A 26420-nucleotide genomic window follows, 5' to 3' on the forward strand; every position below is an offset into this window, starting at 1 on the left:
AACATGACTTTCTAGTTGGGCTGTCACTAATCTGCTCTCTTCCGATTTCCTTCATTGAACTTCGACGATGTTGCAAGTGAAAGCAAAAAGAACCTTTCCTCAGAAAAGGTCTCACTGGGTTACCAAGCCAGGACATTTGTATTTGTCTGTACTGGTTACCTCATATGAATAATTTGATGGAACCCATTTGAATGGGTTCTCTCTGTTTCTATCTTTCCATATATCTTCATGCATATGAGACTCAGGGTAAAGATCTAACAGACAGATGGGCAGATGTGTTGAGGGAGGAAGGAGCAGAGCTCCAGAGTCATTTCTAACAGAGATGCCAAACTGTCAAGCAATAGATCAGGAAACGGGCTTCCTGACAGACGCAATTCTGCCTAGAGAGTTACTTTGTGACTATATATGTGGTTAGTTTTTCTCCCATCAGGCCACTCTGACATGGTCAACTACTTTTGAAGCTTTCATATACAATTTTCTTTCTTTGTTTTTTGTTCCTTGTCACATTTATTTATCTAGTTGTTTAAAATCTCTCCCAAGGGTGATTTACAAATTATATCAAACCACAACTATTTTTTTCATTAAGAGTGGAATTCTTTCTTTCTTTCTTTTGTCTGTCCTTCCTTCTTTTTTGTGGGATGATTGTTTGCGTTTGCATTCCGCTTGATATGTCTTAATAGATCTTCCTTCTACAGTTGTTGGTTGCTGTTGTTATTATTGTTTGTTTTCTAAGAAGCACCTGCAGATTTCTAGGGTTGTAGGGACAAAGGAAGAAATATATTCAATTTAGGAAGCTGTCTAATCTCTGGGAATACAGAGCAGCTTTTGCAGATAAGATTAAACATTTCCTGAATGCCCCCTTTTCTTCCCCAGAGACCCCTGCCATTTGTACCAACACCTTGTCAGTCGTGGCAGGACTTGATAACAGCTGGCTCGAGACATGGCCACACAGTAATGGAACAACAAGGACTGGGCAGCCTGAATCGTAAATCTACAGAAAGCCCATTTTGCCAGCAAACTACGAATCTGTTACTGTCATAGTCAAAGGGAGAAGGCACTGTTAAACATCTCAAGTTCAGACACCAACGATACCCTACAGGGAACCATCAGGAGCATTTATTGAGACATTTCTCATTGTCTCAATAGATTCTCATTTATTCCATTGTTTGTTTTATCTTAGCTTTCCGCATTGCATTCAAAAATGTAATTCTAAAGGAGCATAGACTTTGATCCATTTTATACTATTTGAAGCGTCAAGAAGCCTATTGTTGTTTTTATTTTATTTTTTTGCCAAGGGTGGGACAGTAAAAAGGGGGGGGGGGAGGAAATGTCACTTGAATCAAGCTCTCTATAGCTTTTGACTGTGTTCCAAACTGCTCAGTACACTTGGCACTTCTTCTACTAGCTACAGCAGATGGAACTCTCCCCTCATCCTCATTTGGGTCTCTTCACTCTTCGCATACTAGTAGTGTGGATTGTAGGGACAATGTTGAATCATGGTTCATTATTTAGCACCATTTCCTATAGGTGTAGATTCCACCAAGTGACATTTAATGATTCTGTTTAGATTGGTAGCACCTTAGTCCAAAGTTCCAAGCATATGAGGATTAGGTAGAAACTATTTATTTAGTCAGTGCTGAATAATAAAAGTCTTCTGTTCATCAGTATTCCTAGTGAAGAATAAAGAACTACCTTTTGTAAAAACAAGTCTGAAAGAAGACAACACTTACTAATTGCCATGACATAATTCATAGGAGAGCAGAAGTTCATACAGGAAAGGCACCATCCTATGCATGCTTAGACAGAGAAATGCCCTACAACTTTTTTTAGGACATTTTTCTTTCTAAACATGCCAAAGATTGAACCCTAAAATCTAGGGTAAAGAGAGATCCCTACTCTAAAAGGAAATTATGCAATCTTAAGTCCAACATCATAAGGGAGTCCTGTTTTAAAGTTTTCTTGTTTCCCAGTGAACTGCAGGCAGGGGAAAGGGGAAACATATCTGTAGAAGAGCATGTGCCTTGTATGCAGAAGGCCTGTGTTCAGTCTTTGTATGTCCTATTATAAGGATCTAACACTGGGAAATAATTCTGGCTGAGATTTTAGATAGCTGATGCTAGTCAGGACAGTACTGACTAGCATCAGTACTGCTAGTGGACAAATAAGGCAGCTCTGTATATTCAAAGAAAAACCCTGTGTTAGACCACACAGTTTGTCCTGTACTCCACAGGTACTTAGCAAGCATAAGGAAATGTCTTGCCCAGTCCTATAGATGTGAATCCTGTAAATCCCACAACCTCCTTTTGGCTGCCCAGAAGCTCCTGTTGGCTACGCTGAGCTGAAAGAAGAGTTGATCCCAATAAGTGGGATTTTAAAATTGTATCTTTAGTTAAGTAGTCTATACAAAGCTGGTTAGTGTTGGGCCAAACCCCCACCTGCTACACAGTTTGATTTAACATGGGACCATTTAAATTTAATTAATTTGGAGGATGCTCACTGGGTACCCTAAATCAATCCATTTTAAGAACAGCTCCACTATGAAAATCAACAAGGGCTCTATTTATTTATTTAGGTACTTCTACACTGTCCTTCATAATGTCTATCCCAGATTGTTTCACAATAAGTTAAATCAGCAATAATGCAATATATACTAGCAGCATAAAAACAAACAAAATTAAAACAGAAGATTAAGACAATTCAGCAATTCAGGCAGCAGAATGAAATAAAAACAATTCAGTTCCAGTGTTTAAAATAATTTGGTTACTTCTTAAAATCCAGTTCATTGAAATGCTTGTAAGAATAAAAATATCTTAACCTGGTGTCTAAGGGCTCATCTACACCAAGAAGGATATTCCACTATGAAAGAGGTATGAAACCAATATATAAAAGGTAGGAGCCACACTGCTGCTTATAGCGGTATTGAAGTGTACTGCAGGATCTACATTACTGCTTTATAGTGGTACTGAAATGCACTGACAACTGTTGGGGCCCATGACACATCTACACCAAGCAGGATATAGCACTATGAAAGCAGTATATTGTATGTGTCAATGGGCCCCAACAGGTGTCAGTGCATTTCAATACTGCTATAAAGCATTTGTGTGGCTCCTGCCTTTTATATGCCACTTTCATACCACTTTCATAGTGGAATATCCTGCTTGGTGTAGATGAGCCCTAAATGTCTGTGTTGCTGGTGCTCCATACGTGGGACACTAGTGATGAAATACCCTCTCCTTCAATACCACCCTTGATCTCAGATCCTGGCGGCATCCTGAGAAGGGTGGAGCGCCTGAACTTCCCAGGCAGTTTCATACAGTAGAGGAAATTCCTCTAGCCCCTGTCAAAGTAGTTATATCATTGGGAGTATGACAAGACCTAGTGTTTTCCCTTTCACAAGCCCTCCCTGTTATGTCCCACCTTTCCAAAGTTCTTGATAGCTAGAGCAATAATGAGGAGGACTCCCCAAACCACTAGAGAAAGGGGACATAATTTAGGATTGGCCCAAATCTAAATTGGTCTGGGAGGATTAACCCAAGAAATCAAGTGTCTAATTAATTTTTGTTGGTAGGAGGAGATTCTGCCTTATAATCACCGTTGCTTAATTTTTATGTAGGTGATAGCTTATCCTTCCTTGTAGCAATAGATGTTTTGCTAGTTTGAGTGTTCTAAACTAGCCAACAGACTTGAAAAATGATTGAATGTTTACTACTGATGTAATCAAAGGATGTTTTATTTTTGTGGCTTGCCAGAATAGCTTGAAAGACCTCACCAGGGGGCTGAGTGCTTAATGAGGGGTGGGCACAAAGCCATCAAACCAATCTGATGGGAGAGGAGGAGGCACTTAGGCTCAAAGGTTGTAAAGTACAATTTAGTGCATGGACAACATTTTAATAATCCATCGGTGGTGCCAACGTGCCTAAGGCTAGGCCTGCATTGAGTTGCTTTAATGAATGTGTCCAAGGCTTCAGACATTGCATTTGTGTAAGAGACCAACACTCCAACACCTTCCAATACTCTTCTGGGAGCCACTGTATAACATTTTCCTTTCCTTTTTTTCTCTTGGCAGCTCCTTCTCAAATTGCTTTGATCCAAGCTAAAGAAATAACAAGACACAGTGTGGCACTGGCTTGGCTGGAACCTGATCGGCCAAATGGAGTCATACTGGAATATGAAGTCAAATATTACGAAAAGGTATTATTCATCCTGGACAAATGACTTTCCCCCGTTATGTTTGAATCCAGGGCCAAATAAGTTTACCCTTCTTATCACATAAATAGCCATTATTAGCGGCAAATTCTTTTGCCTTTGTAATCATATCCAGCTTGACATTTCATACATTTGAGCAATGGCACTGAATAACATATTTCACTTTCTTTTTGCTTTGTAGTAGTAGTGGCACTTTTTCTCTCTCTCCCTAGGAACTATCTGATTCCAGTGGGGCTATTTATAATGAGAATCAGTAGAGCAGAGAAGTAGTGCAACATTAGCCTTACAACAGAGACAGATGTGTAATAATGAAGTATATAACACTGTAATAATAATGAGCTCTGTATGAGCTGATAGCTTTTGCCTAGAATGTTGGTGGGGGTTTGATAGATTTTAATAGAAAATAGGGGAAAGAAAATTACATTCTTCACCTCCTCCAAGTTATATAGATACATTATTTCTACAAATAATTTGTTCCTTCTCCAGTTCAGAACTATGGAAAGAGCTATTTCCTCTCAAGGTTGTCTGCAAAATGAACAATTGCTTTTCCCTTCTCTCTTTCTTTTTTTAAAAAATATTCATTTTATTTGCTTTCCTAATAAAGCCAGAAATGGATTGTACATTTTCATTGGAACAAGATTAGAGCATTTTTTTCCTGACACATTTCCCAGGCAGAAAGGCAGAATAGATTATTAAGTTGTTGTGATGAGAGAGGTTGGCAGGAGTTTCCTCAAAGGTTTTTAGGATCTGTAGTCCTAAACTGCTATTATGGGTGAGGGAATGAAATCAGTACTGATGGGTTTGTTTAACCCATCATGTGTTAGTGTATTATCTGTCGGGCACCGTGAGTTATTTTGGTCACCTACAGTGTTGCGCTGCAGAAGCAGTTCAGATCGCTTCTGCCATTCTGTTCCTTGTGGGCGTTCTCTGTGTAAGAGAGAATGAGCTCTGCTGTGGTATGGGGAACCTGTGTGTCAAGTTTTGTCCAAATCCAGTAAAGGATTTACAGACATTTAAACAGTTCCTGCAGTGCCATGTATGGGTTTAAATGTGCAGTTGTGATATAGTGAAAGAGTGAATTAGTGCAACTGTAGTATAGGGGAAAGCAGAAACTGGCTACAGTATTATTGTCTATAGGTTGAAAGAGGAGAATCCCAGGTACCAAATGGGGTGGTGTATGTAAATGCTTGGAACTGTGGAGGATCGGGATAAAACTTGACACCAGCTTGCCCTGGTAGGGAGCCACCTGATGCACCTTCATAGCCCTGCGTGATTGCACAGAGTGGAACGAAAATCCCCGATGCAGTAAAAAGGCAGTGGAATCTGTAAACCCTTGGAACTTTGCAGGATCGGGACAAAATATGACACACAGGTTCCCCTAGTAAGGAGGCACCTGATGCACCTTCAAAATCCTGTGCTACTGCGGAATTTGCATTGGGATCGGATTAGATCCGGTATTATCTGTGAGGCGGGAGTCTTAAATGAGCTTAAACACTGCAAAGGAAGAAAGGATAGGAGAGTGCTCAGTCAGGAGGACAGGGGGCGGGAGGATGACTCAGATTACACACAGTGGCTGAATAAGCTACCAACCGTATCTCATTAGCTCATTCATGTGGCAGGGCATTGCGGGCTATTTAAAAAGTAAGCTACTGTCTGTGGCTTATTAAGCCATCATGGAGTAAAGTGATGTCCAAACCCACCCAGTTTGTTCTTCAGGAGGGTTGTGATTATAGTTCAAGATATTTTCCAAAGAATTCCACTGTTTTTTTATTTATTTATTTATTACATTTTTATACCGCCCAATAGCCGAAGCTCTCTGGGCGGTTCACTTCTTTTAAGCAGTCATCATTACCTGACCACATAACTTGCTGTTCAATCATCCTTTATCTCTTCCCAGCCAAAGAAGAATGATAAAATATAGAAGTCCACTGATCTCACATGCCACTATAGATAACAATAAGAAAAGCTTTCAGAGAGCCCTTTAAAATTTTGTCTCCATTAGTAATATTCTCATAATAGATCTGGAAATGGGTAAAGTTGTAGGGTTCACAAATCCGTGAGAGTCCTGTTCATTTGTTCTTCCCTGTCTTCTTTCCCTGTTAGGATCAAAATGAGCGCAGCTATCGCATTGTGAAAACTGCAACCAGAAATACAGATATCAAGGGCTTGAATCCTTTGACTTCTTATGTCTTCCACGTGAGAGCAAGGACAGCAGCTGGGTATGGTGACTTCAGTGGGCCATTTGAGTTCACAACCAACACAGGTAAGAACAACACATATTTCATTGGCATAATGCAGGGCATCTCTTCCCCTATGGCCATTCATTCCTCGTCACCATTTCGAAAGGACACTGTATTTACTTTGAGCATGAATAAATTTCTTGTTGGTTCAGAATTCATTGCTTTGATCTACATGGCCTTGGCCATGTGACTAAAGGGTTCCTTGTCACAGACTTTTCTTTCCATTGCTTCTACTAAGATTTTGATTGAAGGAAGTTCTCCCAAATAGGGATGCACCCAGATAGAGCTTGATCTTTCATCCACACTGCATGTGCTCCTGGCGAATGTGTACCAGGCAAACAAGCGCAAAACACTCACAGGGTTTGCAGCAGCAGCACTGACATTCAGAACATTCATTTTTCACATCAGGAAGGGACTGGGACTATATATCCCTGCATCGCCTATGGGAAAATGCTATTTGCATCCATTTCTGTCTGCAAAACTTGACACAAATAGCACCATTTTCCTTCAGGGGATGCGTAGCTCCAGTCCCTTCTTCACACAGAAAATGGACACCCATGCTGTTTCCCTCTCTCCTACCCTGGGCCAAGTTTGTTGGCCCTGGGGTAGGTGGAGGAAGAAGGGGTGGTGGCAGTTAAGATAGCAGCAGGAACGTAAGGGTCTGGCCAAGCAGGCCGTGTTCAGCTTGACCCTATTCACAAGGAATCAATTCTTCACAACATCTGTATTCCCAAAAATTTCAAGGTTTTCCTTTCCTTCCATCTTCTCTGGTAACGCCTGGCAATACAAAATGCATGACACAGTGCAAGGAACAACCAATGAACTAAAATGCAGTTCAATGAGGGCTTGTTACTAGGCATTACAAGGGGAGTAAGGAGGACTGGCTTGTTTTTTGTTTATATTTCAGTAGAAGGACACCATCTTGTCCTCCACTTTGGGCAGCAAAATGTCAGTGGTCCGCCCTGATTTATAGCATCAGTCAAGGGCTGTGGTAAGGCCAGACCATTATCTACAGGGACCAGATTCAAGTTCTACCCTCAGGTTGAGAGATTGTGGGCTGCTGGACTAAATTGTGTTCTCTGAGGCCAAAAGAAATTCTTTCCATCCAGAGCTACCTAGCAGTTGCAGTGGTCATTACCTATCTTGAGTACCTAGAAGAAAGTCTCAGGTTCAGTCTCCAGCATCACCACTTAAAATGGTCTCGGTGAGCAGGGAGAGCAAAGCCCAAGGTCCTGGAGAGCTACTACTGATATTGTGCTTGATGGGTCAATTGTCTTGCTTGTTATAGCAGCTTCATATGTTCACTTCTTCCCTACTCCAGACAATCTTGCCAGCAGTCAGGTTGTCAATTTGTTGTCTTTCCACCAAATTTGGAAGGTCTTTTGCGATAAAATTGTGGCTTGTTTCACATCTAGCTAATCTCTTGCACCTCTGCCCGTGGTCTCCCAAGTTCAGAAATAAGATGTGCCTTTCTATATACTTCGTGTGCACACGCATGTTGGACAAGTGGAAAAAGCACGATTGCTTCTTGAGATAACAGGAGGGAAAGGCTGCTTAATTTCCATTGCACGGAGAAATTTTAATCAGTTCAGGTTGTGCCTTTCAGTGCTAACATCCCTCAGGCAGAGCACATGAAAATGTGAAGTGCACCACCCCGCTGAAGACAGCAGAAAACATCTTGTTCTGTTTGAGTCTCCTACTTGTTCATAGTCAAAGAATGAGCATCTGGTCCATTTTAAATCAAATAAAATGGGAAGCAGCTCAGTGGGCACTAAATCAGCCATTATACTCTTATAGCAGACGTGAAGGGGAGAAAGAGGGGACTCCTTATTCTCAACGATCCTTCCCCCCCCCCAAACCATTATTAACCATAATGCCTTTTACTAATTAAGGCCCTCCTGGAAAATTAGGGCAAATGAATGCCTAATGAAACAGCCCAAGAGTGGCTTTGAGCAATGCAATGCACCGCCTCTGCCTTTACATCAGCTGCAGAATCAAGCACTCCTCTTTGTGATTCTGAGTTGTACTTGTCTGTGGCATAACTGCAGAATATAAACAGATATCTTTTCTCTTTCTAGTTCCGTCTCCCATCATTGGCGAAGGGACCAACCCCACCGTCCTTCTGGTCTCAGTGGCTGGCAGTGTTGTCCTTGTGGTCATTCTCATTGCTGCCTTTGTCATCAGCAGGAGGTAAGAACTTAAGCTCCCCTTCTTTCCCCCTCTCTTTCATGAGGGAGCTTTTTGTCTCCCCCCAAACAAAGCTAAATTCTTTGATTAGCATCATAAACACTGCATTTGCATCACAAGCCCTTTCCTGTGTTGCTTTGATCTTCTCAACATCACTACCACAGCAGCATGTAATGTAATGGTAATAGTTCTAGAGTTGTTTGCCCTTCAAATGCAAAACCGATTTTAGGGATGGGGTAGTGGGAGGTTTTAAGATGCAAGCCAGCAACATGAGATCTGAGGAGGGACTGTAATTTGATGTAGAGTTTTAATGAATGCATCATTCTGGGCTGACGAGTTCTGTATAAGTCGTGCCAGACAGCAACAGTTTTTTTAAAAATGAAATGAGTCCCTGTATCTGAGCTTCTACATGGAGAAAGGCTGTCTTATGAGGAAAGGATGCCTTCTTGTTTTTCTGATTGCTCCTTCATTTGGCCATCTCAGTAGTTGTTGCTTATGAGGAATGCAAAAAAAGACGCATTATAAATTCCATCGTTTGTATGCCAACCAGGTTAGATGAGGATGGCATACTCAAATCTTTTCCATCCCCAGGAGTCCTTGTACCAGCCTTCCCCAACCTGGTGCCCTCCAGGTGTTTTGTACTACAACTCAGAATTCCTGACCATGGGCCACACTGGCTGGGGCTGATGGGAGTTAAACTCCAAAACCTTTGGAGGTCACCAGGTTGGGCAAAGCTGCCCTGGACTAAAGCACAAGGCTATATTGTTAGTACTTCATAGAGGATAGGTCTAGCCACAGCTATTAGCCAGAGAACATCCATGTTCAGAGGTTCCATGCTCTGAGCCATGGAAGCTTCATACACCATTGAATATTTCTGGAGCAAAAACAGTGGGAAAGGGCTATTACTTATTTATTTAAAATATTTCTTGTCCATCTTTTAGGGCAGAAGTCGTCCCAAGGGGGTTTACAGAATAAAATACATGTAAACAGTTAAAATATTAAAAGCATAAACACAATAAAATAGCAATAAAAATGGCAATAAGACAACAACTATTGGCATCATGACCTGGTTCTCAGCTTCCCAAAAGCACCTTACAGACCACTTATAGAGACAAGGCGATAGGCTACATCGATGTTTGGCCTGATGCACTTTCAGGGCTCTTCTTACATTTGTGCATTATATAAATAAGATCAGGTTCCTTCAGATTTACTCTTTTACTGCAATTATTTTCCCCTTTTTTAAAAAAATGAAGAGCAGTTAAATCCGTGTGGTTACAATATCTGATAAGTAGTCATTCACTGTAATAGATTTCAGTGGGTGTTCGGCTGGTTCACCAGCTTCCATGCTGACAAGAGGAAAAGAACATATGAAAATATAATGCAGAGAGATGGGTTTATTAAAAACCATTGCAACAGAAAACAGCATTGCCGAGCCTGATGACTTGAATCCCCCTCTGCTTTTATTGATCGCTTTATTCTTTAAGACAGGATTGATACTGGGACGCATTGGATTTCTAATTATGAGCCACCACCTTAGAGAATTGTGCCGGTTGAGTTGCTCTGAAATTATTCCTACCCTGCTTCCCCATTTTTATTTTTTATTTTTTTAAAAAAAAATGCCACTTCCCAAGGCAGATAAACACTGCCTGGTGATTGGTCCTCAATGGATCACTTTTTAGAAAATGAAATGTCAACCCCTTGCCCTCCTATCGATTCTCTTTAGTATTGGCCATAAAGCTGTCAAAGGAAAGGCTGTTGGGAGCCAGGTAGCTGACAGTCTTGCTGGAGCTAATGTGTATTCCTCCAGCAGTACTTTCGCCTCGAGATGTCTGCTTAATTATCTCTGCTTTAGAAGGGTTCAAATTGGACAAAAACAGATAAAGAGAGGTGGCTCATAGTAAGAGTGGTTGGTTAGCCCAGCCACTTATGGGGATAGTCTAAAAACAAATGGTCAGTGCGTTGAAGGATGTAGCGCTGACACACAGGACATCAAGGACTGTACAGATGGAGTCAGATCTTCTGAAGTGAATTGAATACTCAGAGTAAAGCCCACAATTCCCCTTGCTGAAAGTTCTATATTTCAGCCTGCTCCACAGTCTGTTTAAAGTTGTGCCCAGTGTCACCATTAAGAAACACCAGCTATGTGAGTCTCTGTAAGAGAGATGCAAATCCTATGTTGGAATTAAATCAAACATTTGCTGAGTGATTTACATGAAACTAAATTTAGTAGGTTCCCATTTTTAGGTTTCTGAACATGTCCGTTAAGGGTTCAACCCTACGCGTGTTTGGACAGGAAAAAGAAATCCTACAATTCCCAGCATCCATGCTGGCTGGAGAATCCTCAGAGTTGTCAGACTTCTTTCTGTCTAAACATGCATAGGAGTGCAGCCTAAGATTGTTAGTTTTGGTTGCAAACTTCATATAATAACATTTCATTGTCTGGGGGTGGAAACAAGCTTTTTTTTGTGTGTGTTTTTAACAGCACAATACTATGCATCTTTTCTCAGAACCCGGTTCCATTCAGTGGGACTCCTGTAAATATAAGAAGAGCTGTACTGGATCAGGCTAAAAGACTAATTCTCACAATGGCTAACCAGATGGATATTGGAAGCCCACAAGCAGGACATGGGTGCAATAAAGCCTCCTGCTTGTCTTTCCCAAGTATTCATAAGCATATTGCCTCTGGAGGTAATATATAGAGTAATATATAGTCATTGATAGACGTATCCCCCCATGAATTCATCTAATCCTTTCTAAAACTGTTCAAGTAAGAATGTTTAGAACTGCAATTTAAACCAAATTGCAATCCTAAGCAATTGAACAATTGATGTTCAATAAGACATCATTAAATGCACACATGATGATACATTGGAAGCTGTGTTATACTGTGTCTTATACCATTAGTCCATCTAGCTCAGTGTAAAATGGCAGCACCTATCCAGGGTTTAAGACAGAGGCCTTTCACAGCCTTCAAGGAGATGAAGGAGATTAAATCCAGTGCATGAAAACCATGTGCTGTAATACTGAGCTATGACACTTCCCTGAAACATCATAAAACAAAATGCTATATGCACTTATTTGATGGATCCTGATCCAGAGACACCCATATGCAACAGACTCAACACATGCTCTGGTGTGCACATGGACCTCATCACTAAACAGATGGTTAGTGGTGTCAGCTTGAAGAATGTTCATGACTCTTGGGAGAAAGCAGAGGGTGACTTGAATCAGTCTCCTTTCCCTCAAGTATAAACAGCATTTTCAGAGCTGACAGACAAATAATCTCTTAAATGCTTTGTTTCTAGCCCAGTTCACAATTATGGTGGCCCCCACATAACTGCCTAGAAAACATGTCTGTGACAAACCAGAATTTCCATGTGGAATCTGTATGTGTAGCCATACCCACTGCAATTTGAGCTATCTGGGCCTCCACAGTCATCAACAACTATGTGTAGATCACCCATGTAGAGGCACCAAATGGCACCATGTTGTGAGCACAGCCCAGTTGTTAATCTCTATAGGTGCTCCCACACACTCCTAAGGCACTACCACACAGTGTGCAGCAGAAATCTGTCAAAGAAGACGGATGTAATTCATTTCAGTGTTAGCACAAAATAAATTAAATCAGATTAAAAGCAGAGAGTATACAATATAGTGGACTGAATGATCCAGTCCTCACATTACAGCTACCCATGGGATGTTTAAAACATGGGTGGTTGTGACCACATGGAAAAGAATGAGCATTCTGGCTCCCAACTGCTCTGCAAATCAATCCAGAAACCCATGGTTTGTTGTTAGGTTAAAACTCTGGATTGTTTCTCCCTCAGCAATCCGGAATGCTGGGTTTGGACATCACAGTGTGAGTTCCTGTGTTGTTTCACAAACTGGGAGCACGCAAGTGGTCAAGAGGCAGCACTCTCACTCACCCCCGCATGGTCATAACTAACCTATGGTTTAGAAATGTTTTGCAAAGCGGGTCATTGTTCTTCAGCAGCTCACACCAAGCAAAGCTATTTCAATCAGTGCTTTTGCGTATGGATAAATCTTCTCCAAGTCAACTCAACTAATTGCCTCTTGAATGTGATTTTGTTGAGATGTAAAAGGAAATTTGCAGCACGGTAGGGCTTTGGGCAACTCTGAAGCCAACTATTCCTATATACCAATTGGTTAAGTAGTTCTCTCTTGGGAAATCTGATGTTGGTTCATTCTGATATGGAATGCTTCTGACATTTTGCAGTGCCATATTATTCCTTTAACATTTTGTAAGCTGCCCTGAGTGGTGGGTTTTTTGTTTTGTTTTTACAATGCAAGGTTGGGATATAAATATTTTTAATAAGTAAGTAAAATTGAAAGAATTCCAAAGTCACTTCTTAAGAGAACTGGGAAAACAGTGATGCCAAGTGTTTTAAAAAGGGAAATGGGTGGTAGAGTGGGTTGTTAGTTTTTGGTTTGTAGCTCCTTAGATGATGCCTCACTTAAAGCCTATTTTTATTATCAACACAAGCTAGTTAAATCAACATCTCCAGAATTAAGTGACTAGAATTAAGTGACTAGAGTTCCACTGGGGTCCCTGGAGTGATGATTTTCGGCATGCTGAATCCTCATATCTTTCTGCTTGAACACATTATTCAAGAAGCTCTAAGCTTTTGACTGGCTTTGTTTCCCCACTTTGGCTTGTGAATGCTAAAGTTGCCAGCTCTGATGCATTGGCTAGGAGAAAGGCATGTGGGTCTCATGCTGTTTCACTACAATACCTGCTAATACCCCTTGGCCCTCACTTTGTCATGTGCGGAGCAGGCCTGTCAGATTTTAAGGCCCACCTTTTCTTTATCTCAAAGTCCCACCTGTAGATTTGCCTGGATCTCTGACCCCTGCCGTTTTTCACAGTGCCTGTATTCCCTTCGTGAACCCCGCCTCCCATTTAATCACTGTCACCCAAATCCCTATAATTACGGAACTGAACACTGCGACAAAGGTTTCTTTCTGTCATTCAGGTGAGCTGTCTGTGAATGCCAGTTTGTGTCCAGCATTCCTCAGGCATCCAGATAACTTCCCAAGGCCCTCCTAAGGACTAAATAATGAACAACAGGGTGGGAAGCAGAAGGGAAGTATCTTTTCAAGACAATAGGTCCCAGCAGTCTCCCACCCTGAGCAAAAGCTCAACAGGTGACAAAGATAGGGCTGAAGCAAATAGTAGGTTGGGAAACCTTTATTAGAAGCTAATAAGCTGTAATTAGGGACTGAAAATATTCCTTGTGCTTCCTCTTAGCTGCTCCCTTCTTTGGAGCTTTTGGGAGCTTTTTTTCTTTCCTTTTTTTTAAGTGGAGTTTTTGAATAAAAGCAAAATAGGATTTTTAAAAATACTTTATTCCTATCTATAATGGAATTATGCAAAGGGGTTCCAGTGTAAGATTCTGTGTGTATGTGTTCAATTCATGTTAGTTGCAATATACAATCAATTCAGCTTATGGCTGCTCTGTTAAAATAACTATGGATACTCTAGAGCAGCCTTCCCTATCCTGATGCCCTCCAGATGTGTTAGACTACATCTCACATCTTCCCCATTGGAGTTGTGTTGGAGAACAATTCCCATTATTCCTAGTTGTAGTGCAACATATCTGGAGGGCCTCAGGTTGAGGAAGACTGTTCTGGAGTGGGCAGCTTGTGGATTGTTGCCTTATTCTTAAATACTTAATGTATGTATGTATGTATGTATGTATGCATGTATTCTAGACATTTCTGTACCGCCCTTCAATAGAAACTGCCAGTGTGTTTATCCCACAGTTTCTGCTTGCAATGTTGTCATAATATTTCGTCTGTGATGTGCTCGTGTAGCACTTGTAATAACACGATGTAGGATTCTTTGGATCAGCTGTACAGTCTGCATGGGGATATGTTATTGCTACTTTTAGAAACACTGGCTAAAATTTTGTATCGATTTGCACATTTGCTTTCCCATAATACTGTCCCTTAAATTTGTTTGCTTGCATATAGTCAAAAGTTTTAAATTGCTTAAATAATCTGGAGGAGTGAGTCGAAAACACGTACGGTGGGGCGGTGGTTTCTTTTTCGTTGGCAAATTGATACTGGAGACCCAAAAGGGCTTCCTGTGGTACTCATGAAAGTTCTGAATAATAAGAAATGCTACAGGTTCCCACAGGAAAAACAGCAACAAGTACGGGTTCCAGTATGGGGAAACTTTGAATTATAATTGCTAATAGTACTTGTGCTTTGAGAAGTTCCCAATTGTGGGCCAAACTAAACCCTGAGGTCCTGAGAACTTGCAGAGATGCTGGAATCAGCTGAACTTAGTTGTTCTTATTTGAAAGACCCTCCCCTACCAAAGGCTTTCTTTTATTAGATTCTTTTAGATTTCTCCTGCGGTTGTTTATTAAAGGCCTTTTTTGAAAATTAAAGTTATAACTATTATGAGTGTATCATGTGTTGTAATAATATGAATAGTCTTAATATTCATCTGTAGAATAATATGTTATTTATATGCACATGTTTAAAGTGAAAATCGTTTGATCAGGTATATGATTGCAGTTTACATTGAACTATCAGCCAGGTTTTACTCGCAAATCTGGTGACTACATGTACAAATTCCATCAGTTGTGCAAGTTCGCACAAACCTGAATTAAATAACCTTTTAAAATCTGGCCACATGTATTTCTACACTTTGAAGCAAGATTCATGAACAAAAATACTTGCTTTTTTTCCTAAAATGCAGTGATGATTTTCTTGATAGTAACAATTAATGCTGTGCAAGCAGTGTGGCAACCCCTTGTGCTGCAGGTAGGTCTAGGTTCGGTGATCAACTAAAGTAGCAGAGAGAACAGGTTTTGGCAGGTTTAGCAATTCAAGTCTTGGCAGGTCCAGAAGACTCTGAGTTCACCACTAAGTAAGATATTTATTTTGATTTGTAATGCTCTTTTCCATTCCAACAGACGGAGCAAGTACAGTAAGGCCAAGCAAGAAGCAGATGAGGAGAAACATTTGAATCAAGGTAAAAGGCAGTGGTGCTTGGTTTTCCGATCTGGTTCACAAAGCATGTCTTGTGTGTATGTGTTCTTGAGTTTAGGAAATCAGAAATGACATTTCCTTAGACATGACTATTTCCAAAAGTTCTTTGTTTGCAGCTTTCTTTCTCCAAAGCTGAACATTTGTGTCCCTGTTCACATGCTGCATTATGTAAACTCATCATTGGTAGCCTTTGTCAAAGAAACATGCAGCTAAAAGCTCCTTGTAAAAGCAGCATGTAATTGTGTGTGGACAACATAGTTCCTGGACAGAATAGAAAGTAAGAGTAAGACGGGATGTTCTGTGGTTTGGAACACATCATCGTATACTTTCACATACCTTTTCCATAGTATTTTAGGATTTTTTTGTCATTGTTATTCTCCCCTCTGCCCCACTGGATGATATGGAGTGGGGTCATATTTTAAGCATATTGACTGTGACACATCAAGGCATGTAACCTAACTGCAAGTGTTTCACACCTATGTACCATTCCTTCCATTTCCTCTGTAATCGTTCCTTGAGCCAAACTTTTAAAAACTTAGACTACAGTCATATACCCACCTAACCTGGGAGTAAGCCCCCTTGACCTCAACCGCAGTGGGACTTACCCTTGAGTAAACATGTATAGAATTATGCTACAAGTAGAGTTTATACAGTTGTTTGAAATTCAGCAAGAGGAACTAAAGCAGATTGAAACATACAGAAAACTGTCACATAGACACCGAAGTATTGCTTCTCAGCCAATATATATTTTTAAAAAACACTCCCAGTTTGTTGGGCTGAGCAGCTGTGTTGCTGCTCAAAAATTGCACGTGAAAATACTTGCTATGTAATTACTTACTGGGTTACCATTGCCACGTTGCTATTCACACAGTTCAATGTGTAAAAGCTTCCTCCATAGTGGAAATTGATCAACATTTTGCCATTTAAAAACATTTTTAGGGGGTGGTGGGGTGGGAGAATGTTGTGGAGAGAATTCTCATTTCTCTTATTTCCTTGGAGACAGAATTTGTAGGAATCACTCCTTCTGTCCATCTCTCTGTTGCGGCTGCTTCCATATGGGCAGAGAGACTCAAAAGGAAATTTAATCCGGGATGTGCTTACTCATTATCGTTCCTAATGTAACCTACTGAGAACTCAAGCTTAGTTTTGGAACTGAAGAACTCCCTCCTACGAGAGAGAGGGAGGGGGCAATGCTCTTTACTATAGAATCTGCCTTTAACATATTTTGGCTATCAGTGCAATTCATTCCCAGGGCAGAGTCTGATTATTTATTTGAATATATGGACAGAAAGAAAGACACATTTCTGCATAATAACGACATTCTTGAATCTTTTTGAGCACATGCTTATTTCTGCCATTCGAGCACATTCTGTGGCTATGTACCAATGTTCCTTCATTCTGACATTGCTTGCATATGTAGATCAGTCATTTCAATAAGGCATCTTTGCTTTGCAGGTGTTAGAACATATGTAGATCCCTTTACCTATGAGGATCCCAACCAAGCTGTGCGAGAATTTGCCAAAGAAATTGATGCTTCCTGTATAAAGATTGAAAAAGTCATAGGTGTTGGTAAGCTCAGTACATTATCATATTAGCAAATAATGTAATCAGAATGATGGAAGGCTTACTGGTTGTTGTTGTTTTAATTTACTGGGATTACTTAACATTTAATTATTTCTTTATGTAACAGATTTCTAGCTCACCTTTCTACCATTTAGGTCTTTACAAATATATTTGAATAGTTTACAGTCTGAGAGGGAAGGAAGCTCTCAACTCATCTATGAATGTGTTTAGTTGAATGAAACAACTCTGTTGTTGTTTTTCAAAGATATTTTTGCTGTATTTTTTTTCAAATAAATAAAAATGTAAACCAAACAAGATGAAAACATAAATCCAACAAAGGCCAGGAAGTACTGTCGTACCCAAACTTAAGACAAATCTTCTAAAATCTTAATAGAATCAATTAAAACTGATCTTCATGGAATTAAAATCATACAGTGATTTATACGTGTGAACGGCTTCATTCATTTCCTTCTCTGTAGGTGAATTTGGTGAAGTTTGCAGTGGCCGTCTCAAGGTGCCCGGAAAGAGGGAGATCTGTGTTGCTATCAAGACTCTGAAAGCTGGATACACAGACAAACAAAGAAGGGACTTCTTGAGTGAGGCCAGCATTATGGGACAGTTTGACCACCCCAACATCATCCACTTGGAAGGTGTAGTTACTAAGTGTAAGTAGGCCGTGACCCTAATGAGCAACCATGTCTTTGACCAGGACAATTTGGACGTCACTATGAAATTAAATCAATGTGGGCTTTTCTCCTCTTGCTGTAAAATGACAGATGGAATAGACCCACTGATGGCTAATAGGAGGAAATCATTGCCGGACTAGTCATTAATCTTATTGTCAGCTATAAATGGCTGTAGCGTTGCAGCCGATACCCTATCTCCAAGCATCTTAGTGCATAATTTTATACGGAAACCTAATACTACAAGTTTTAAGGGGGAAGAGTGCTATTATGGTAGGATGCTATGGTTTGGAAGACGCTTTGCAATCTTTTTATTGGTATGCCAGGTGGGAATTTTTTAAAATAATCTTTTAGGATAGAGATGACTTTTTATAGGACGGGGGAAAGCAGATGGTAATCAACGCGCCTAAACTATTTTATAAGAGTTGAAGCACAATAAACCAAAAATATTGTACTTTTGAAGAATTTAGGCACAGATGTAGACAGAGCAGGCTTTTCAAAAGAAAATAATCCTTGCCCTTCGCATGAGACTTGTTTAGTATGTGCTTTCTGATTTATGTCTTTGATGTATTTGCTTCCATTCCCAGCAACACCTGGTCAAATATATATTCTCCTCCCCTCTTCTCCCCGCTTTAAAGTCAATTGGCATTCACTGTACCAGTGAACTCAGGTCTCAGCAAGAGTGGAGTGAAACGCCACAGTCATGGTTTTCAGGCCAGAACTGAAATGCACCTGTATGCTTGTCTGCTGTAGCAAAGACCAAGTCAAAGTATGCTGTAGAGGCCTGGACTGTTTAAGGTGGACCTGCTCCAGATAAATCACTGGGTGTAGGAGTAAAACATGACCAGTATTGTTAAAAAGAAAATGCCTATTTAGATTTCAGCTTCAATTTTTTTATTTGGCTTGCAGGCCTTAGTGGATTATTTGGTTTGATGAGTCAATTAAATTTGTCATTGTAGTTTTAAATGTAATCAAGAAAGTTACCAGTTCTGGAATAGAAGGTTTATCTAGAGGATTTTTTAGTGTCCTCAATTAAGCAACATAATGTAGATCTCTCTGTCTCTGTCTCTGTCTCTCTCTCTCTGTCTCTCTCTCTCTCTCACACACACACACACACTGTATATATCCCAGGTGCAGCTATGCATTGGTGCAGCTCTCTTGATTCTGCCAGCATTAACAAACTAGTGTATTCAAAAGGTATAGCAGAAGAAGACACTTAGTTCTACCATCTTGTCTTGTCTTAGGGATTATAAATTAAACATACAAGTTTCAAAGTGTCAGTGTACTGCATGCTGCATAGGGCATGTCTACACCAGTCGATATCCCCTAGGATCATCCCGGGATCATCCCTGCGACGCACAGGGGATCCCAGGAGCAGGGAGGGATAATCCTTCCATTTTCCAGGGATATTGGCACGCCCTTTTAGCCCGATTTTTCCCGTGGTCTTGAGACGATCCTGAGGACCGCAGGTGGTGTGGGCAGCCATCCTGGCTTCTTCCCACCTCCCCGCAAGTTGTAGAGGTCATCAAGGAATACTTTTGTAAGCCTTTTTTGGCTGAATGGCGGCATAAAAATCCTTAAATAAATAAATAAATAAATCAAAGGGAAGGAGCCGGGCTCAGGGGAATCCAGGGCCATCAGGGGTAGGTGGGGAGTGGGGTCGGGGCTTTTTTTTTTTTTAAAAAAAAAAACTTTTTCGCTCAAGCGCAAGTGCGCTCCAGCTCCTGCCTTTTTTTTTTTTTTAAAGGTGGGTGCAACGTCCTGCTTCCTCCCTGGATGTCACGCACCACATGTGAAAACAGGAAGAGGATCTCGCGATCAGCATATTGCGAGCTCCTCCACCCTCCCCTCCCCTGGTGTAGACATGCCCATAGATGGCTTTCCATTGCCTGTTGTTGCTTTCAAGGGAGATACTGATATGAGTCTTGGATGCATGCAGATCTTCTCCTTTCTGCCAACCACTGCAATGTGGGCCCCCAGAGATTCTCTGAAATGGAATCCGGCCCTGAGGCTGAAAGACATTCTGCATCCCTGTGCTAGTGTAAGAATCCTTTAGCGCAACACCAGCCTATGCTGGCGTTTTTCTATTGCTGTTGTGCTAAGGGTTGGTTATGCTAGTGCTCGCTCCATGGTGTAAATGGAGCGGCAGCATTGGATAGTGCCCCTGGAGTTCTTTAGTGAACTAGCTATCTTATTTGGAAGTTACATCATTGTGTACACAAAGCTTGTCCCAATCTGTAAGGGCAAAGAATGGAGAGCATGTTTCTTTTCACATGCCTGCCCCATTCACGTATAAAATCCCAGAGAATCCCAGGTTCAATCCCCATCATCTCCAGTTAGAAGAATCTTTGTGGATGAAAGGTGGTTTATCAATTTTATAAATAAATAAATCTAAGGTTGCAGACCAGTAAAGGGACCTTTGCTTGAGGTTCTAGAGTAGTGCTATCAGAGTACTCAGTACTGAGCTAGTTGGATCAAGGACTTGATTCAGTATCAAGAGTGTAAATATTAAGCTTAACACTCCTTTCTAAAAAATAAGTGGACAGATTTTGAAAGTATGTGGGTACCAGTTTTCACTGAAATTCTGCATTTATCTATACCAATTATGTTTTTAAAACCATCTACTTCATCAAATCCAAATGTGCTTAAAAGCATACAGTGACACATTGATTACATTTCAATCACAAGTTTTCAGCAGTTGAAGAAAGCCCTTGAATATCTTTGTACCAAGCTGCTATTGTTTTTGGCATACAGGATCTCCCCAAATTCCACAGAACCTTAAATTAAGAGGTAAACAATTTTAGCAGTTCTTTTACAGGCATAGTCTTTTCAAAAAGATGTTTCTGTTTAGGCCACTGCAGTATGTTTGCTACTGGCAGTGATTTTCATACCACCTTAGTAAAGCACAGAATCAACAAGGGAATCTTTGTATTGAAATCCCACAGAGACTTTTAACCCCCCAAGCTGTTGCAGCTGTAACAGTTATAAATGACTAGATAGCATTTGCATAATGTACTTGTCACTGCATTAAAATGATTTAAAATTCCCAACAGAAGGTGGGAGGCCAATTCAAGTGAGTTTGGTTGCCAGGCTCCCTGGAGTTCATGCTTTGCTACAAACCAACATAGGCACCTCCAAGCCATCACCATTTGGTAAACAGGGTTACTTAAGCAGACATTCATCTCAATTTTTCCTGTAAGTTTACCAAGTGTTGGTGATAAATGGGTTCATTTAAGACTCTTGAAATTACAAAACAAGACTCCCGATAGATTGCTGAGGCCAATTTGGGGGCTGGGTGACAGAGATTGGAAGGTGGTGGGTGAGGTTCAGGATACCATACATATTAGTGATGAGTTTTTAATAATTGACTTCGTGATGACAAGCGGCTCCAGAATGGGGTAGGTTTTACAGGTGTATTATATATTATTGTGTGGTTACTTTTACAGTCACAGAATGGCAGTACCTACATCAGACTGATATAACATTGAGCCCAATGCATCATACTTTCAATAAGAATGTTATCTACTGCTTGTCAATGGGGTGGTGGAATCAAAATCCATCAAGCATTGGATCCCTTTAGATCATTCAATTCCACACAGATTCCACCACACGTTGACTCCAGAAAACACAGTCCAATAGGATAAGACAGTGCTTTGACTCCATCCTGTGTCTTTGACTGCATCCAGTGTCTCTAGACCTTTTTCTCTCACACCAACACTACTCTTGCTTAGGTATAATGACTAATGGAGTTATGCATTAATATATTCAAATGAAGAGTGCCTCTTATTTCTTTAAGTTGACAAAGTACCTTTTGATTGCAGAAGGTTAATTAAAACCCATTTAGATCTATTTGTTCTGTCAAGTGACTCTAGTCACAGTTGCAAAGAGTAAATGACATGGAGAGATATGCAGATTGGATCTGAGTGGGTTCCATTCTCACTGATGAATATTGGGAGGGGTGAATGTTCAGACATCAAGAGGATGATTTTCTTCAGCCTTTGCCTTTAAGTATTTGAATTCCTGGCCTGAATTTCTAAGCTTATATTGATGCAGCTGTCCTAGATTTGTGTGTACACAGTGAAGGGTGGGGGAGAAATCTTTGTTCGTGCAAATAAGATAGTTAGGGCTACAGATGCTTGATTTCCAATTCATACAGAGACTGGTTTGCATGAACAAATGTGGAATAAGATCAGGGAGCTGAATGTTTTGGCACTGGTGGAGTGGCAAGGGAATCATGAACATATATGTTTCCAGAGAGGTTGGCCTTAGGCCAGCTGTCCCTAACTAAAAATAAAAATGGAAAGGTGAAAAATTTACAGGCTCTTAATGTTCCTTAGCATATTGTTTTCTAATAAAAAAAGGTTATTTCTAAAATTGGAGCTCCTAGTAGAATTACAAGTGGAGGCAACTTGCTGAGTGAAAAATGTGCAAATGTAGAAACAATTCTAGGAGGGTTTCAGTGTGAAAATATTTCATAGGCACCCAATTTTCCTTGCTTAAGGTTTAAGCAGATCCCACTGGGGGATATATCTTTTTTTCATTTGGTTGAAAAATTATTTCACTTAAGTTGGATCTCTCACTCTCATCAGTGTAGGAGCAAATTATATTTCCCTAAATAGCATTGCCTATCTGCCACAATATTTGTTGAAAGACTCCACCACCTGATCTATCCATGGCATATTAAAACAAATCTAGATCAGGAGAAATCTGGAAAAGTTAGTTACTCTCTCCAGTATGTTCTTGGGCCTAGTTATTAAGTCATATCCATCTTTAAAAACCATGGATCTTCTGCAATCGTTTGGCACACTTACACATTAGAACTTCAAAGAAGGAAAGTTACATAGATAACTTTGCAAGATTATTTAAGAACCATGTGATATGAGCACAAGGATAGTGAGCATTAATAAATAATACTAATGGATAACATTTAATAATAATGAATTCAATGTATAATGACTATAATATCATCAGCTGTAAGCAATTTTCAGCTGGCCATTTTTAATAAATGTGGCCATCCGTGCAACTGCAATATAGTTCATTGACTAATTTGACTATGCCTCGTTCAGTATGAAGCAAATGGATAAAGCATGTTTTTACATGGCACAAATTAAGTAAATAGAAGGGAAATTATTGTTTATGCCACACCTGAATCTCCACTTACAACTGACAGTCTGCATCCCTCAAACCATAACTTTGGATTTCTCTCAGCCAAATGCCTACGGACATACAAATTCTCTAGCAAATGATGCAATTATCTTTACATTACTCCAAGTGCAAATAGGCCTATTTGGGTCTATTAAGGCATCACCATTTCTCTTTAGTGAGCAATTATGGATTCTTATATTCTCTGGAGACTCTGGTGTGCGCTGTTGTTAAAGACCTTGTCAATGAGTCAGCTGAAGTGTTAATCTTCTGGCTGGAGCTCTTGAACACTTCAGGTCTGTATGATTTCTTTTCTGGTTTACTTTCACTGAGGAAGAACCCTAAGTACTTTTGGAATTAAATTAGATGGTTGAAAACTTCCTCTTCCCCTAATTGTCTATGTTTATGAATTGTGTTTTCTTTCTCCAATTCCTAGGCAAACCAGTGATGATCATAACTGAGTACATGGAGAATGGTTCTTTAGATGCCTTTCTCAGGGTAGGTACCTGCAGTATAATAAACCCAAAGAGGAAAAATGTATGATACCTTTATTTTTCCTTAGCGGTTTGAAGATGCGACAGAATTATGCTTCAGAGATGCTTACTAGTGTGGTTTTTTTCCCTGCTACAGCTGCTGGGAGGGGTAGGAAAGCAATGTAGAGGTGAAACATAAAATAGTAAGCTCTAAATAATCCCTGTTTAATTGAAAAAAGGTTTGATTAAAGTGCTCATTAAAAGTCTCACATTACTGTAGGTTAATTAAAACTGGAACATTCAACACATCTGAAGAAGTCACTGGACGGTGCTTTGCTGGTGAATTGTAGGGTTAAGTGGCAAGGAGGGAAATTATGTAGGGGTACATTTTTTAAAAAAAGATATGAATGTGGTTCTCAAACCATGGGACAGCCTCCCATGGAGGAGCAAGCTAGGTAGCAAAGTCCCAGGGAGAGATAGGGTCCTGGAGGAGGTGTTGCCTTCCTCCCCTACCACGCATGGGTATTTTCAATGCTCAGTGTACTCTCAAATATCCGTGTTGGATTTGCAGGGGTGACTCCACCCTTAACTGCCTAACTCCCAGGGCATGTCTACACCAGGGGAGGGAAGGTGGGAGGATCTCACAATATGCTGATCGTGAGATCCTCCCCTTTGTCCACATGTGGTGCATGACATCCAGGGAGGAAGGAGGACGTCACACCCGCCATTTTCTTTTGTTCTTTTTTTTTTTTACTGAAGATGGGCACACATGCGCTCCAATGAAAAGATCAGTAAAAAAAACCACCAACCCGCTCCTCCCCCACCCCTGATGGGCACGGAGCACCTGAAGAGCTCCGTGCCCGGTTCCTGGCTCCTCACATTTACTCGTGAGGAGCCAGGATAAAACCAGGATGGCCGCCCACACCTCCCGTGGTCTCAGGATGATCCCAAGACTGCAGGAAAATCAGGCTAAACCCAGGCCGGATATCCCAGGGAAATGGAGGGATCTTCCCTCCCTGCCCCCGGGATCCCCTGTGCGTCATGTGGATGCACAGAGAAGATCCCGGGACAATCCCCCGGATATTGCCCCGTCTAGATATGCCCCCAGTGTGATTTGACAAGAAGGGAGAATAGAAAGAGCTATTGCATCGTTTTTACATTTCCTTCTCAATAATAATAATAATTTATTTCTTTATTGCCCGCCTCTCCCTCTGATGTATGCCAACCTTTCCTAACCTGTTGATCTCCAGATGTTTTGGACCAACTCCCCAGGATTCCTGCATACTGCCTCTAATACTGGATATAATATATGCTCTAGATGAGTAGTTGTGTACTATATCGATAAATTTGAGGAGCACTGACTTAAGTGGGGTATGCTTGTCGACATTTTGTAGTGCAAATTATTTTATTTATTTATTGCAGAAGAACGACGGCAGGTTTACCATCATCCAGTTGGTAGGAATGCTCCGAGGCATTGGCTCTGGAATGAAGTATTTGTCCGACATGAGCTATGTGCATCGGGATCTCGCAGCTCGAAACATATTAGTCAACAGCAACTTGGTCTGTAAAGTCTCTGATTTCGGCATGTCTCGTGTTCTGGAAGATGACCCCGAAGCAGCCTATACTACTAGGGTAAGACAAAAAAACATTCCAAAGCAGCCCTCTAGATGTGTTAGGCTGCAACCCCTATCATTCCCAACTCCCATCATTCCCGACTGAGAATGATGGGAGTTGTAGTCAACTTAGGGAAGATCCTAGAATCTCAGTCATTAGTTTCCTACAAAAGGAAAAGGATTCCTCTTCCCCATTATTTCATATACCACTGAGAGATACTATTATAATCAGCGGTATAGAAATGTAACAGATAAATAATAAATAAAACACATACAAAACCATCTGTAATCATAACAACCATGGAGTTGCAGAAACTTCATGTACTTGAAATCCCCATCCTGTAACTCCGCCGTTCATGTCCTTTGCTTCTAATATTACAATTTACCATTTCTTTTGAATGTCTGGACCATTCAGAAACATGAGGATGTTGGAGTCACCATTTATTCTGAATGCAAGCTTCTTGCATCTTTGACTTCTGGGACTAATAGCCGTCTATTGTGGCACAGATTTGGCTTTTGGGAATAAGATGCTAAGTCTACATTCAGAATTGCCATATACATGTTCATGAGATTTTCTCCATGTTTTCCCCAGCATTTATTTATTTATTAAATTTATATACCGCCCCATAGCCGAAGCTCTCTGGACGGTTTACAAAAGTTAAAAACAGTGAACATTAAAAAGTTTAAAACCATCAAAATTTAAAACCATCAAAAATATAAAAAAAAACAGTATAAAACAACAGTATCCATTTAAACAACAGCAGTTCTGGGGGCCATTAAAAAAAACTTGTTAAATGCTGTTAAATGCCTGGGAGAAGAGAAAAGTCTTGACCTGGTGCCGAAAAGATAACAATGTTGGCACCAGGCGAGCCTCATTGGGGAGATCATTCCATAATTGGGGGGCCACCACTGAAAAGGCCCTCTCCCTTGTTGCCATCCTCTGAGCTTCCCTCGGAATGGACACTTGGAGAAGGACCTTAGATGTTGAGTGCAGTGTATGGGTAGGTTCATGTTGGGAGAGGCGTTCCGTCAGGTATTGTGATCCCAAGCCATGTAGGGCTTTATAGGTTAAAACCAGCACCTTGAATTGGTCTCGGAAATGTATAGGCAGCCAATGCAAGTGGGCCAGAGTCTTTGTTATGTGTTCGAACCGTCTGGTTCCAGTTATCAATCTGACCACTGCATTTTGCACAAGCTGCAGCTTCCGAGCTGTCTTCAAAGGCTGCCCCATGTAGAGGGCATTGCAGTAATCTAATTTGGAGGTTACCAGAGCATGGATGACCAGTGTAG

General features: G+C 40.7%; 1 protein-coding gene across 2 annotated transcripts in view; it reads left to right on the plus strand.

Annotated features, from left to right (window-relative positions):
* The window catches only part of EPHA4 (EPH receptor A4), a 170171-nt gene that overhangs the window by 123605 nt on the left and 20146 nt on the right, over nucleotides 1-26420 (plus strand). For both annotated transcript variants that reach the window (XM_063132227.1, XM_063132228.1), the window contains exons 6-13: nucleotides 4067-4191; nucleotides 6310-6469; nucleotides 8525-8636; nucleotides 15581-15639; nucleotides 17112-17225; nucleotides 17699-17884; nucleotides 23481-23542; nucleotides 24940-25149. In XM_063132227.1, the coding sequence (XP_062988297.1) occupies nucleotides 4067-4191; nucleotides 6310-6469; nucleotides 8525-8636; nucleotides 15581-15639; nucleotides 17112-17225; nucleotides 17699-17884; nucleotides 23481-23542; nucleotides 24940-25149 (1028 nt within the window). The remainder of the gene's footprint in view (nucleotides 1-4066; nucleotides 4192-6309; nucleotides 6470-8524; nucleotides 8637-15580; nucleotides 15640-17111; nucleotides 17226-17698; nucleotides 17885-23480; nucleotides 23543-24939; nucleotides 25150-26420) is intronic.

The sequence above is a fragment of the Elgaria multicarinata genome, chromosome 8 (genome assembly GCF_023053635.1).
Source record: "Elgaria multicarinata webbii isolate HBS135686 ecotype San Diego chromosome 8, rElgMul1.1.pri, whole genome shotgun sequence".
Lineage (NCBI taxonomy): Eukaryota > Metazoa > Chordata > Lepidosauria > Squamata > Anguidae > Elgaria > Elgaria multicarinata.